Raw genomic sequence first — 14780 nt, 5'->3', positions numbered from 1 at the left:
AGTGCAATCTAAGACATTTATGGATTGAAAAATGAGATGCTAGATAGATGGCTCAAACACTACTGGACACTTTAAATCCACTATAAGGCTGTCATGTCAGGAGACCACATGATTGGCCCTTCACCTAAGCCTCCCAGCATGACTCTGCTTAAAGACATCTCATTGAACTGAGGGGAAAAGTCAACCCTTATAAAAAAGAAAATTAAGCAGAGTTGCACTTGCATTAACATCATTTTATCCATTTCATCACAAACACAATGCACAACAATTTCTATTACAACACAACAGATGTCTCTGATTTAGAGAATAATCAGTGGGAATCTGTGCATTGAGTTCAACTTCTATTTTGTGTTAAAGCAAAAGCAAACACTGCAATGTTGACTCATGATCAAAGTGCAGCAGCACTGAAATAAATCACACAGGAGAAATTTTACAAATTTCACACCATCTTTTACATTTCCAGTGTTCTCATACCAGTCCATTACTGTATACATGCTGCAAAAAATATACAAGTGCATTTGTATCACAGTCTACTTAAGCTCAATGCAAAGCTCACTGCCTGGTAAATATAGAGAATTTAACTGACTAAACTGACATGTTGTCATCCTTTTCACGTGCTACATAACTACTCTTTGTAAATAGACCTACATACTAACTGCATCATACGGAAGACTATTTGAACGTTGACACTGAGGATTGGAAAATGTTATTCCTATGTTAACCTTGATTCTGTGATATTTAAATGAGAAGTTAATAAACAATAATCAGATGTAAGTACATTCAAGCAGGAATAAGAACCTCCAAGTACCTGTTAAACTGTGTTATTTGTCAAATGACAATTTTTAAAAAATCTTTAATCAAAAATAAATAAATAGGTGATTCTACCCTTTGGAAAAAGGCAAGCTTTTTACCCTTATTTAAGTGAATAAGCTTAAATAAACTAACATTCCAAAATGCACAATCTGCTGCCTACCTGCATCATGAGCACCTGCGTCACGCCGTAACTGCATGTTATGTAAATATGTTCTTTCAGGTGTCATGGTCTTATACCAGAGTTGTTTTTTTTGGGGGGTTTTTTAACAGGCACTATTGACTCGGTAGATGTTGCACCAATCAGATCCATCAACTGAGGTAATCTACCTGTTAACATCAGGCTCATGTCATTGATTGGTTTTAGGTTTAGTATTAAGGTACGGGGACTGGAAATGTTTGTTAGTGCAGTAATCAAAAGGGCCAGTTTAGTAGAAAGTGATTAATATATTGCAGTTATTAACAAGAATGCAAGAGGAGCATTGGTTTCTTTTTTATTTATTTTTTTTAGTAATTTAATTAATACTTTAGTTTGAAATTCATAAAGCTCATGTCCATCAAACATATAACACCGTTACCATTTGAGAAATGAAAAACGCTACATTGTTGCCATTAAGCATGACAAGTATCTAGCTGACAGGATAAAGGTATGTTTATTTATCTACAGTTATGTTATTTTAATTACTTTTAGTTCCACTAAAAGAGGGGGAGTAGCAGGAGCATGTGTGACGTGCTCAAACACAGCTGGATCAAATGCTTGAATTAGCTCTTCAGCATGGAATCAAGTTTGGCAAAGGCCTGATAGCAAGCCATTCATTTGATTCAGGTGTGTCAGAACAAGGATGCATCTAAAAGCTAAATTAAAAAAAGTAGTTCTCCAGGACTGGACTTGGAGTCACTGTGCTAGGCTCTATGTACACATAAGGAGTCGCCTTTGGTGATCGGGCGCAGTTATCGTACATGACTGACTCACTCGGTGCCTGTACTACAGGGTTACTTGTCTGCATTTTTGGGGGGGAACAGGACCTGAGTGTCGTCTGTTTTTGGACACAGTTCAGAGAATCGGGCCATCCAAAACACATAGCAGAGGATGGTTTCGATCCATCGACCTCTGGGTTATGGGCCCAGCACGCTTCCGCTGCGCCACTCTGCTGGACAGCACCCCAGATGGGACTCGAACCCACAATCCCTGGCTTAGGAGGCCAGTGCCTTATCCATTAGGCCACCGGGGCAGATGAGCGCTTGCCTTCCTTTCTTTGGAGGTTGTTTCGGGGGTTCGAGTGAGAGCCATGGTTTCAAGCTGGTTTTTAGTTCAAAGATGAAGCTGTATTTAAGAACATTTGAGAAACGCTGAGAAAATAAATTACACTCTGTATACACTCTGGGCAACTCAGTGTCCAGAACTCTGGCCAGCCAACACGCTGTGCTTATTGCTCCACTTTATTTGGGGGCGTTTATGTTGTCTGTTGAGACTTGTGAAACCACATGAAGACCAGAGAGTACCAACGATTTGAATCACTGAATCTAGTTCCACTAAAAGAGGGGGAGTAGCAGGAGCATGTGTGACGTGCTCAAACACAGCTGGATCAAATGCTTGAATTAGCTCTTCAGCATGGCATCAAGTTTGGCAAAGGCCTGACAACAAGCCATTCATTTGATTCAGGTGTGTCAGAACAAGGATGCATCTAAAAGCTAAATAAAAAAAAGTAGTTCTCCAGGACTGGAGTTGGAATCCCTGTGCTAGGCTCTATGTACACATAAGGAGTCGCCTTTGGTGATCGGGGGCAGTTATGGTACATGACTGACTCACTCGGTGCCTGTACTACAGGGTTACTTGTCTGCATTTTTGGGGGGGAACAGGACCTGAGTGTCGTCTGTTTTTGGACACAGTTCAGAACATCGGGCCATCCAAAACACATAGCAGAGGATGGTTTCGATCCATCGACCTCTGGGTTATGGGCCCAGCACGCTTCCGCTGCGCCACTCTGCTGGACAGCACCCCAGATGGGACTGGAACACACAATCCCTGGCTTAGGAGGCCAGTGCCTTATCCATTAGGCCACCGGGGCAGATGAGCGCTTGACTTCCTTTCTTTGGAGGTTGTTTCGGGGGTTCGAGTGAGAGCCATGGTTTCAAGCTGGTTTTTAGTTCAAAGATTAAGCTTATTTAAGAACATTTGAGAAACGCTGAGAAAATAAATTACACTCTGTATACACTCTGGGCAACTCAGTGTCCAGAACTCTGGCCAGCCAACACGCTGTGCTTATTGCTCCACTTTATTTGGGGGCGTTTATGTTGTCTGTTGAGACTTGTGAAACCACATGAAGACCAGAGAGTACCAACGATTTGAATCACTGAATCTAGTTCCACTAAAAGAGGGGGAGTAGCAGGAGCATGTGTGACGTCCTCAAACACAGCTGGATCAAATGCTTGAATTAGCTCTTCAGCATGGCATCAAGTTTGGCAAAGGCCTGACAACAAGCCATTCAATTGATTCAGGTGTGTCAGAACAAGGATGCATCTAAAAGCTAAATAAAAAAAAGGAGTTCTCCAGGACTGGAGTTGGAGTCCATTTGCTAGGCTCTATGTACACATAAGGAGTCGCCTTTGGTGATCGGGCGCAGTTATGGTACATGACTGACTCACTCGGTGCCTGTACTACAGGGTTACTTGTCTGCATTTTTGGGGGGGGAATAGGACCTGAGTGTCGTCTGTTTTTGGACACAGTTCAGAACATCGGGCCATCCAAAACACATAGCAGAGGATGGTTTCGATCCATCGACCTCTGGGTTATGGGCCCAGCACGCTTCCGCTGCGCCACTCTGCTGCACAGCACCCCAGATGGGACTTGAACCCACAATCCCTGGCTTAGGAGGCCAGTGCCTTATCCATTAGGCCACCGGGGCAGATGAGCGCTTGACTTCCTTTCTTTGGAGGTTGTTTCGGGGGTTCGAGTGAGAGCCATGGTTTCAAGCTGGTTTTTAGTTCAAAGATGAAGCTTATTTAAGAACATTTGAGAAACGCTGAGAAAATAAATTACACTCTGTATACACTCTGGGCAACTCAGTGTCCAGAACTCTGGCCAGCCAACACGCTGTGCTTATTGCTCCACTTTATTTGGGGGCGTTTATGTTGTCTGTTGAGACTTGTGAAACCACATGAAGACCAGAGAGTACCAACGATTTGAATCACTGAATCTAGTTCCACTAAAAGAGGGGGAGTAGCAGGAGCATGTGTGACGTGCTCAAACACAGCTGGATCAAATGCCTGAATTAGCTCTTCAGCATGGCATCAAGTTTGGCAAAGGCCTGACAACAAGCCATTCAATTGATTCAGGTGTGTCAGAACAAGGATGCATCTAAAAGCTAAATAAAAAAAAGTAGTTCTCCAGGACTGGAGTTGGAATCCCTGTGCTAGGCTCTATGTACACATAAGGAGTCGCCTTTGGTGATCGGGGGCAGTTATGGTACATGACTGACTCACTCGGTGCCTGTACTACAGGGTTACTTGTCTGCATTTTTGGGGGGGAACAGGACCTGAGTGTCGTCTGTTTTTGGACACAGTTCAGAGAATCGGGCCATCCAAAACACATAGCAGAGGATGGTTTCGATCCATCGACCTCTGGGTTATGGGCCCAGCACGCTTCCGCTGCGCCACTCTGCTGGACTGCACCCCAGATGGGACTCGAACCCACAATCCCTGGCTTAGAAGGCCAGTGCCTTATCCATTAGGCCACCGGGGCAGATGAGCGCTTGACTTCCTTTCTTTGGAGGTTGTTTCGGGGTTCGAGTGAGAGCCATGGTTTCAAGCTGGTTTTTAGTTCAAAGATGAAGCTGTATTTAAGAACATTTGAGAAACGCTGAGAAAATAAATTACACTCTGGGCAACTCAGTGTCCAGAACTCTGGCCAGCCAACACGCTGTGCTTATTGCTCCACTTTATTTGGGGGCGTTTATGTTGTCTATTGAGACTTGTGAAACCACATGAAGACCAGAGAGTACCAACGATTTGAATCACTGAATCTAGTTCCACTAAAAGAGGGGGAGTAGCAGGAGCATGTGTGACGTGCTCAAACACAGCTGGATCAAATGCCTGAATTAGCTCTTCAGCATGGCATCAAGTTTGGCAAAGGCCTGACAACAAGCCATTCATTTGATTCAGGTGTGTCAGATCAAGGATGCATCTAAAAGCTAAATAAAAAAAAGTAGTTCTCCAGGACTGGAGTTGGAGTCCATTTGCTAGGCTCTATGTACACATAAGGAGTCGCCTTTGGTGATCGGGGCCAGTTATCGTACATGACTGACTCACTCGGTGCCTGTACTACAGGGTTACTTGTCTGCATTTTTGGGGGGAACAGGACCTGAGTGTCGTCTGTTTTTGGACACAGTTCAGAGAATCGGGCCATCCAAAACACATAGCAGAGGATGGTTTCGATCCATCGACCTCTGGGTTATGGGCCCAGCACGCTTCCGCTGCGCCACTCTGCTGGACTGCACCCCAGATGGGACTCGAACCCACAATCCCTGGCTTAGAAGGCCAGTGCCTTATCCATTAGGCCACCGGGGCAGATGAGCGCTTGACTTCCTTTCTTTGGAGGTTGTTTCGGGGGTTCGAGTGAGAGCCATGGTTTCAAGCTGGTTTTTAGTTCAAAGATGAAGCTTATTTAAGAACATTTGAGAAACGCTGAGAAAATAAATTACACTCTGGGCAACTCAGTGTCCAGAACTCTGGCCAGCCAACACGCTGTGCTTATTGCTCCACTTTATTTGGGGGCGTTTATGTTGTCTGTTGAGACTTGTGAAACCACATGAAGACCAGAGAGTACCAACGATTTGAATCACTGAATCTAGTTCCACTAAAAGAGGGGGAGTAGCAGGAGCATGTGTGACGTGCTCAAACACAGCTGGATCAAATGCCTGAATTAGCTCTTCAGCATGGCATCAAGTTTGGCAAAGGCCTGACAACAAGCCATTCATTTGATTCAGGTGTGTCAGAACAAGGATGCATCTAAAAGCTAAATAAAAAAAAGTAGTTCTCCAGGACTGGAGTTGGAATCCCTGTGCTAGGCTCTATGTACACATAAGGAGTCGCCTTTGGTGATCGGGGGCAGTTATGGTACATGACTGACTCACTCGGTGCCTGTACTACAGGGTTACTTGTCTGCATTTTTGGGGGGAACAGGACCTGAGTGTCGTCTGTTTTTGGACACAGTTCAGAACATCGGGCCATCCAAAACACATAGCAGAGGATGGTTTCGATCCATCGACCTCTGGGTTATGGGCCCAGCACGCTTCCGCTGCGCCACTCTGCTGGACAGCACCCCAGATGGGACTCGAACCCACAATCCCTGGCTTAGGAGGCCAGTGCCTTATCCATTAGGCCACCGGGGCAGACGAGCGCTTGACTTCCTTTCTTTGGAGGTTGTTTCGGGGGTTCGTGTGAGAGCCATGGTTTCAAGCTGGTTTTTAGTTCAAAGATGAAGCTTATTTAAGAACATTTGAGAAACGCTGAGAAAATAAATTACACTCTGTATACACTCTGGGCAACTCAGTGTCCAGAACTCTGGCCAGCCAACACGCTGTGCTTATTGCTCCACTTTATTTGGGGGCGTTTATGTTGTCTGTTGAGACTTGTGAAACCACATGAAGACCAGAGAGTACCAACGATTTGAATCACTGAATCTAGTTCCACTAAAAGAGGGGGAGTAGCAGGAGCATGTGTGACGTGCTCAAACACAGCTGGATCAAATGCTTGAATTAGCTCTTCAGCATGGCATCAAGTTTGGCAAAGGCCTGACAACAAGCCATTCAATTGATTCAGGTGTGTCAGAACAAGGATGCATCTAAAAGCTAAATAAAAAAAAGTAGTTCTCCAGGACTGGAGTTGGAGTCCATTTGCTAGGCTCTATGTACACATAAGGAGTCGCCTTTGGTGATCGGGGGCAGTTATGGTACATGACTGACTCACTCGGTGCCTGTACTACAGGGTTACTTGTCTGCATTTTTGGGGGGGAACAGGACCTGAGTGTCGTCTGTTTTTGGACACAGTCAGAGAATCGGGCCATCCAAAACACATAGCAGAGGATGGTTTCGATCCATCGACCTCTGGGTTATGGGCCCAGCACGCTTCCGCTGCGCCACTCTGCTGGACAGCACCCCAGATGGGACTCGAACCCACAATCCCTGGCTTAGGAGGCCAGTGCCTTATCCATTAGGCCACCGGGGCAGACGAGCGCTTGACTTCCTTTCTTTGGAGGTTGTTTCGGGGGTTCGTGTGAGAGCCATGGTTTCAAGCTGGTTTTTAGTTCAAAGATGAAGCTTATTTAAGAACATTTGAGAAACGCTGAGAAAATAAATTACACTCTGTATACACTCTGGGCAACTCAGTGTCCAGAACTCTGGCCAGCCAACACGCTGTGCTTATTGCTCCACTTTATTTGGGGGCGTTTATGTTGTCTGTTGAGACTTGTGAAACCACATGAAGACCAGAGAGTACCAACGATTTGAATCACTGAATCTAGTTCCACTAAAAGAGGGGGAGTAGCAGGAGCATGTGTGACGTGCTCAAACACAGCTGGATCAAATGCTTGAATTAGCTCTTCAGCATGGCATCAAGTTTGGCAAAGGCCTGACAACAAGCCATTCAATTGATTCAGGTGTGTCAGAACAAGGATGCATCTAAAAGCTAAATAAAAAAAAGTAGTTCTCCAGGACTGGAGTTGGAGTCCATTTGCTAGGCTCTATGTACACATAAGGAGTCGCCTTTGGTGATCGGGGGCAGTTATCGTACATGACTGACTCACTCGGTGCCTGTACTACAGGGTTACTTGTCTGCATTTTTGGGGGGGAACAGGACCTGAGTGTCGTCTGTTTTTGGACACAGTTCAGAGAATCGGGCCATCCAAAACACATAGCAGAGGATGGTTTCGATCCATCGACCTCTGGGTTATGGGCCCAGCACGCTTCCGCTGCGCCACTCTGCTGGACTGCACCCCAGATGGGACTCGAACCCACAATCCCTGGCTTAGAAGGCCAGTGCCTTATCCATTAGGCCACCGGGGCAGATGAGCGCTTGACTTCCTTTCTTTGGAGGTTGTTTCGGGGTTCGAGTGAGAGCCATGGTTTCAAGCTGGTTTTTAGTTCAAAGATGAAGCTTATTTAAGAACATTTGAGAAACGCTGAGAAAATAAATTACACTCTGTATACACTCTGGGTAACTCAGTGTCCAGAACTCTGGCCAGCCAACACGCTGTGCTTATTGCTCCACTTTATTTGGGGGCGTTTATGTTGTCTATTGAGACTTGTGAAACCACATGAAGACCAGAGAGTACCAACGATTTGAATCACTGAATCTAGTTCCACTAAAAGAGGGGGAGTAGCAGGAGCATGTGTGACGTGCTCAAACACAGCTGGATCAAATGCCTGAATTAGCTCTTCAGCATGGCATCAAGTTTGGCAAAGGCCTGACAACAAGCCATTCATTTGATTCAGGTGTGTCAGATCAAGGATGCATCTAAAAGCTAAATAAAAAAAAGTAGTTCTCCAGGACTGGAGTTGGAGTCCATTTGCTAGGCTCTATGTACACATAAGGAGTCGCCTTTGGTGATCGGGCGCAGTTATGGTACATGACTGACTCACTCGGTGCCTGTACTACAGGGTTACTTGTCTGCATTTTTGGGGGGGGAATAGGACCTGAGTGTCGTCTGTTTTTGGACACAGTTCAGAACATCGGGCCATCCAAAACACATAGCAGAGGATGGTTTCGATCCATCGACCTCTGGGTTATGGGCCCAGCACGCTTCCGCTGCGCCACTCTGCTGGACTGCACCCCAGATGGGACTCGAACCTACAATCCCTGGCTTAGAAGGCCAGTGCCTTATCCATTAGGCCACCGGGGCAGATGAGCGCTTGACTTCCTTTCTTTGGAGGTTGTTTCGGGGTTCGAGTGAGAGCCATGGTTTCAAGCTGGTTTTTAGTTCAAAGATGAAGCTGTATTTAAGAACATTTGAGAAACGCTGAGAAAATAAATTACACTCTGGGCAACTCAGTGTCCAGAACTCTGGCCAGCCAACACGCTGTGCTTATTGCTCCACTTTATTTGGGGGCGTTTATGTTGTCTATTGAGACTTGTGAAACCACATGAAGACCAGAGAGTACCAACGATTTGAATCACTGAATCTAGTTCCACTAAAAGAGGGGGAGTAGCAGGAGCATGTGTGACGTGCTCAAACACAGCTGGATCAAATGCCTGAATTAGCTCTTCAGCATGGCATCAAGTTTGGCAAAGGCCTGACAACAAGCCATTCATTTGATTCAGGTGTGTCAGATCAAGGATGCATCTAAAAGCTAAATAAAAAAAAGTAGTTCTCCAGGACTGGAGTTGGAGTCCATTTGCTAGGCTCTATGTACACATAAGGAGTCGCCTTTGGTGATCGGGGCCAGTTATCGTACATGACTGACTCACTCGGTGCCTGTACTACAGGGTTACTTGTCTGCATTTTTGGGGGGAACAGGACCTGAGTGTCGTCTGTTTTTGGACACAGTTCAGAGAATCGGGCCATCCAAAACACATAGCAGAGGATGGTTTCGATCCATCGACCTCTGGGTTATGGGCCCAGCACGCTTCCGCTGCGCCACTCTGCTGGACAGCACCCCAGATGGGACTCGAACCCACAATCCCTGGCTTAGGAGGCCAGTGCCTTATCCATTAGGCCACCGGGGCAGACGAGCGCTTGACTTCCTTTCTTTGGAGGTTGTTTCGGGGGTTCGTGTGAGAGCCATGGTTTCAAGCTGGTTTTTAGTTCAAAGATGAAGCTTATTTAAGAACATTTGAGAAACGCTGAGAAAATAAATTACACTCTGTATACACTCTGGGCAACTCAGTGTCCAGAACTCTGGCCAGCCAACACGCTGTGCTTATTGCTCCACTTTATTTGGGGGCGTTTATGTTGTCTGTTGAGACTTGTGAAACCACATGAAGACCAGAGAGTACCAACGATTTGAATCACTGAATCTAGTTCCACTAAAAGAGGGGGAGTAGCAGGAGCATGTGTGACGTGCTCAAACACAGCTGGATCAAATGCCTGAATTAGCTCTTCAGCATGGCATCAAGTTTGGCAAAGGCCTGACAACAAGCCATTCAATTGATTCAGGTGTGTCAGAACAAGGATGCATCTAAAAGCTAAATAAAAAAAAGTAGTTCTCCAGGACTGGAGTTGGAGTCCATTTGCTAGGCTCTATGTACACATAAGGAGTCGCCTTTGGTGATCGGGGGCAGTTATCGTACATGACTGACTCACTCGGTGCCTGTACTACAGGGTTACTTGTCTGCATTTTTGGGGGGGAACAGGACCTGAGTGTCGTCTGTTTTTGGACACAGTTCAGAGAATCGGGCCATCCAAAACACATAGCAGAGGATGGTTTCGATCCATCGACCTCTGGGTTATGGGCCCAGCACGCTTCCGCTGCGCCACTCTGCTGGACAGCACCCCAGATGGGACTCGAACCCACAATCCCTGGCTTAGAAGGCCAGTGCCTTATCCATTAGGCCACCGGGGCAGATGAGCGCTTGACTTCCTTTCTTTGGAGGTTGTTTCGGGGTTCGAGTGAGAGCCATGGTTTCAAGCTGGTTTTTAGTTCAAAGATGAAGCTTATTTAAGAACATTTGAGAAACGCTGAGAAAATAAATTACACTCTGTATACACTCTGGGCAACTCAGTGTCCAGAACTCTGGCCAGCCAACACGCTGTGCTTATTGCTCCACTTTATTTGGGGGCGTTTATGTTGTCTATTGAGACTTGTGAAACCACATGAAGACCAGAGAGTACCAACGATTTGAATCACTGAATCTAGTTCCACTAAAAGAGGGGGAGTAGCAGGAGCATGTGTGACGTGCTCAAACACAGCTGGATCAAATGCCTGAATTAGCTCTTCAGCATGGCATCAAGTTTGGCAAAGGCCTGACAACAAGCCATTCATTTGATTCAGGTGTGTCAGATCAAGGATGCATCTAAAAGCTAAATAAAAAAAAGTAGTTCTCCAGGACTGGACTTGGAATCCCTGTGCTAGGCTCTATGTACACATAAGGAGTCGCCTTTGGTGATCGGGGGCAGTTATGGTACATGACTGACTCACTCGGTGCCTGTACTACAGGGTTACTTGTCTGCATTTTTGGGGGGGAACAGGACCTGAGTGTCGTCTGTTTTTGGACACAGTTCAGAGAATCGGGCCATCCAAAACACATAGCAGAGGATGGTTTCGATCCATCGACCTCTGGGTTATGGGCCCAGCACGCTTCCGCTGCGCCACTCTGCTGGACTGCACCCCAGATGGGACTCGAACCCACAATCCCTGGCTTAGAAGGCCAGTGCCTTATCCATTAGGCCACCGGGGCAGATGAGCGCTTGACTTCCTTTCTTTGGAGGTTGTTTCGGGGTTCGAGTGAGAGCCATGGTTTCAAGCTGGTTTTTAGTTCAAAGATGAAGCTGTATTTAAGAACATTTGAGAAACGCTGAGAAAATAAATTACACTCTGGGCAACTCAGTGTCCAGAACTCTGGCCAGCCAACACGCTGTGCTTATTGCTCCACTTTATTTGGGGGCGTTTATGTTGTCTATTGAGACTTGTGAAACCACATGAAGACCAGAGAGTACCAACGATTTGAATCACTGAATCTAGTTCCACTAAAAGAGGGGGAGTAGCAGGAGCATGTGTGACGTGCTCAAACACAGCTGGATCAAATGCCTGAATTAGCTCTTCAGCATGGCATCAAGTTTGGCAAAGGCCTGACAACAAGCCATTCATTTGATTCAGGTGTGTCAGATCAAGGATGCATCTAAAAGCTAAATAAAAAAAAGTAGTTCTCCAGGACTGGAGTTGGAGTCCATTTGCTAGGCTCTATGTACACATAAGGAGTCGCCTTTGGTGATCGGGGCCAGTTATCGTACATGACTGACTCACTCGGTGCCTGTACTACAGGGTTACTTGTCTGCATTTTTGGGGGGAACAGGACCTGAGTGTCGTCTGTTTTTGGACACAGTTCAGAGAATCGGGCCATCCAAAACACATAGCAGAGGATGGTTTCGATCCATCGACCTCTGGGTTATGGGCCCAGCACGCGTCCGCTGCGCCACTCTGCTGGACTGCACCCCAGATGGGACTCGAACCCACAATCCCTGGCTTAGAAGGCCAGTGCCTTATCCATTAGGCCACCGGGGCAGATGAGCGCTTGACTTCCTTTCTTTGGAGGTTGTTTCGGGGGTTCGAGTGAGAGCCATGGTTTCAAGCTGGTTTTTAGTTCAAAGATGAAGCTTATTTAAGAACATTTGAGAAACGCTGAGAAAATAAATTACACTCTGGGCAGCTCAGTGTCCAGAACTCTGGCCAGCCAACACGCTGTGCTTATTGCTCCACTTTATTTGGGGGCGTTTATGTTGTCTGTTGAGACTTGTGAAACCACATGAAGACCAGAGAGTACCAACGATTTGAATCACTGAATCTAGTTCCACTAAAAGAGGGGGAGTAGCAGGAGCATGTGTGACGTGCTCAAACACAGCTGGATCAAATGCCTGAATTAGCTCTTCAGCATGGCATCAAGTTTGGCAAAGGCCTGACAACAAGCCATTCATTTGATTCAGGTGTGTCAGAACAAGGATGCATCTAAAAGCTAAATAAAAAAAAGTAGTTCTCCAGGACTGGAGTTGGAATCCCTGTGCTAGGCTCTATGTACACATAAGGAGTCGCCTTTGGTGATCGGGGGCAGTTATGGTACATGACTGACTCACTCGGTGCCTGTACTACAGGGTTACTTGTCTGCATTTTTGGGGGGAACAGGACCTGAGTGTCGTCTGTTTTTGGACACAGTTCAGAACATCGGGCCATCCAAAACACATAGCAGAGGATGGTTTCGATCCATCGACCTCTGGGTTATGGGCCCAGCACGCTTCCGCTGCGCCACTCTGCTGGACAGCACCCCAGATGGGACTCGAACCCACAATCCCTGGCTTAGGAGGCCAGTGCCTTATCCATTAGGCCACCGGGGCAGATGAGCGCTTGACTTCCTTTCTTTGGAGGTTGTTTCGGGGGTTCGAGTGAGAGCCATGGTTTCAAGCTGGTTTTTAGTTCAAAGATGAAGCTTATTTAAGAACATTTGAGAAACGCTGAGAAAATAAATTACACTCTGGGCAACTCAGTGTCCAGAACTCTGGCCAGCCAACACGCTGTGCTTATTGCTCCACTTTATTTGGGGGCGTTTATGTTGTCTGTTGAGACTTGTGAAACCACATGAAGACCAGAGAGTACCAACGATTTGAATCACTGAATCTAGTTCCACTAAAAGAGGGGGAGTAGCAGGAGCATGTGTGACGTGCTCAAACACAGCTGGATCAAATGCCTGAATTAGCTCTTCAGCATGGCATCAAGTTTGGCAAAGGCCTGACAACAAGCCATTCATTTCATTCAGGTGTGTCAGAACAAGGATGCATCTGAAAGCTAAATAAAAAAAAGTAGTTCTCCAGGACTGGACTTGGAGTCCATTTGCTAGGCTCTATGTACACATAAGGAGTCGCCTTTGGTGATCGGGCGCAGTTATGGTACATGACTGACTCACTCGGTGCCTGTACTACAGGGTTACTTGTCTGCATTTTTGGGGGGGAACAGGACCTGACTGTCGTCTGTTTTTGGACACAGTTCAGAGAATCGGGCCATCCAAAACACATAGCAGAGGATGGTTTCGATCCATCGACCTCTGGGTTATGGGCCCAGCACGCTTCCGCTGCGCCACTCTGCTGGACAGCACCCCAGATGGGACTCGAACCCACAATCCCTGGCTTAGGAGGCCAGTGCCTTATCCATTAGGCCACCGGGGCAGATGAGCGCTTGACTTCCTTTCTTTGGAGGTTGTTTCGGGGTTCGAGTGAGAGCCATGGTTTCAAGCTGGTTTTTAGTTCAAAGATGAAGCTGTATTTAAGAACATTTGAGAAACGCTGAGAAAATAAATTACACTCTGGGCAACTCAGTGTCCAGAACTCTGGCCAGCCAACACACTGTGCTTATTGCTCCACTTTATTTGGGGGCGTTTATGTTGTCTGTTGAGACTTGTGAAACCACATGAAGACCAGAGAGTACCAACGATTTGAATCACTGAATCTAGTTCCACTAAAAGAGGGGGAGTAGCAGGAGCATGTGTGACGTGCTCAAACACAGCTGGATCAAATGCTTGAATTAGCTCTTCAGCATGGCATCAAGTTTGGCAAAGGCCTGACAACAAGCCATTCAATTGATTCAGGTGTGTCAGAACAAGGATGCATCTAAAAGCTAAATAAAAAAAAGTAGTTCTCCAGGACTGGAGTTGGAATCCCTGTGCTAGGCTCTATGTACACATAAGGAGTCGCCTTTGGTGATCGGGCGCAGTTATGGTACATGACTGACTCACTCGGTGCCTGTACTACAGGGTTACTTGTCTGCATTTTTGGGGGGAACAGGACCTGAGTGTCGTCTGTTTTTGGACACAGTTCAGAGAATCGGGCCATCCAAAACACATAGCAGAGGATGGTTTCGATCCATCGACCTCTGGGTTATGGGCCCAGCACGCTTCCGCTGCGCCACTCTGCTGGACAGCACCCCAGATGGGACTCGAACCCACAATCCCTGGCTTAGGAGGCCAGTGCCTTATACATTAGGCCACCAGGGCAGATGAGCGCTTGACTTCCTTTCTTTGGAGGTTGTTTCGGGGTTCGAGTGAGAGCCATGGTTTCAAGCTGGTTTTTAGTTCAAAGATGAAGCTGTATTTAAGAACATTTGAGAAACGCTGAGAAAATAAATTACACTCTGTATACACTCTGGGCAACTCAGTGTCCAGAACTCTGGCCAGCCAACACGCTGTGCTTATTGCTCCACTTTATTTGGGGGCGTTTATGTTGTCTGTTGAGACTTGTGAAACCACATGAAGACCAGAGAGTACCAACGATTTGA

At 46.5% G+C, this 14780-nt stretch overlaps 1 protein-coding gene and 15 non-coding genes across 17 annotated transcripts in view; all 16 read right to left on the bottom strand.

Annotated features, from left to right (window-relative positions):
- LOC146641982 (copper-transporting ATPase 2-like) overlaps nt 1-14780 on the bottom strand; it is a 46918-nt gene that overhangs the window by 19955 nt on the left and 12183 nt on the right. The window contains exon 1 of one of the 2 annotated variants that reach the window (XM_085398145.1): nt 974-1001. The exons of the other annotated variant lie outside the window; for it this stretch is intronic. Coding sequence (XP_085254271.1) covers nt 974-982 — 9 coding nt within the window. The 5' untranslated portion in view covers nt 983-1001. Of the gene's footprint in view, nt 1-973; nt 1002-14780 lie in introns of those variants that run through there. 2 annotated transcript variants of the gene reach the window in all.
- On the bottom strand, nt 1970-2042 carry trnar-ccu (transfer RNA arginine (anticodon CCU)). Its single transcript has one exon. It is a non-coding gene; the product is annotated as a tRNA-Arg (tRNA).
- trnar-ccu (transfer RNA arginine (anticodon CCU)) lies at nt 3644-3716 on the bottom strand. Its single transcript has one exon. It is a non-coding gene; the product is annotated as a tRNA-Arg (tRNA).
- Nucleotides 4480-4552, bottom strand: trnar-ucu (transfer RNA arginine (anticodon UCU)). Its single transcript has one exon. It is a non-coding gene; the product is annotated as a tRNA-Arg (tRNA).
- On the bottom strand, nt 5304-5376 carry trnar-ucu (transfer RNA arginine (anticodon UCU)). The gene has a single exon. It is a non-coding gene; the product is annotated as a tRNA-Arg (tRNA).
- Nucleotides 6128-6200, bottom strand: trnar-ccu (transfer RNA arginine (anticodon CCU)). The gene has a single exon. It is a non-coding gene; the product is annotated as a tRNA-Arg (tRNA).
- trnar-ccu (transfer RNA arginine (anticodon CCU)) lies at nt 6963-7035 on the bottom strand. Its single transcript has one exon. It is a non-coding gene; the product is annotated as a tRNA-Arg (tRNA).
- Nucleotides 7799-7871, bottom strand: trnar-ucu (transfer RNA arginine (anticodon UCU)). The gene has a single exon. It is a non-coding gene; the product is annotated as a tRNA-Arg (tRNA).
- Nucleotides 8635-8707, bottom strand: trnar-ucu (transfer RNA arginine (anticodon UCU)). Its single transcript has one exon. It is a non-coding gene; the product is annotated as a tRNA-Arg (tRNA).
- On the bottom strand, nt 9459-9531 carry trnar-ccu (transfer RNA arginine (anticodon CCU)). Its single transcript has one exon. It is a non-coding gene; the product is annotated as a tRNA-Arg (tRNA).
- Nucleotides 10295-10367, bottom strand: trnar-ucu (transfer RNA arginine (anticodon UCU)). The gene has a single exon. It is a non-coding gene; the product is annotated as a tRNA-Arg (tRNA).
- Nucleotides 11130-11202, bottom strand: trnar-ucu (transfer RNA arginine (anticodon UCU)). The gene has a single exon. It is a non-coding gene; the product is annotated as a tRNA-Arg (tRNA).
- On the bottom strand, nt 11954-12026 carry trnar-ucu (transfer RNA arginine (anticodon UCU)). The gene has a single exon. It is a non-coding gene; the product is annotated as a tRNA-Arg (tRNA).
- Nucleotides 12778-12850, bottom strand: trnar-ccu (transfer RNA arginine (anticodon CCU)). Its single transcript has one exon. It is a non-coding gene; the product is annotated as a tRNA-Arg (tRNA).
- On the bottom strand, nt 13603-13675 carry trnar-ccu (transfer RNA arginine (anticodon CCU)). The gene has a single exon. It is a non-coding gene; the product is annotated as a tRNA-Arg (tRNA).
- On the bottom strand, nt 14427-14499 carry trnar-ccu (transfer RNA arginine (anticodon CCU)). Its single transcript has one exon. It is a non-coding gene; the product is annotated as a tRNA-Arg (tRNA).

The sequence above is a fragment of the Rhamphochromis longiceps genome, linkage group LG23 (genome assembly GCF_057381845.1).
Source record: "Rhamphochromis longiceps isolate RC_006_pf linkage group LG23, R_longiceps_female_GT1.1, whole genome shotgun sequence".
NCBI lineage: Eukaryota > Metazoa > Chordata > Actinopteri > Cichliformes > Cichlidae > Rhamphochromis > Rhamphochromis longiceps.
The sequence above is the reverse complement of the archived record's forward strand: the minus strand, read 5'-3'. Positions and strand labels throughout refer to the sequence as shown.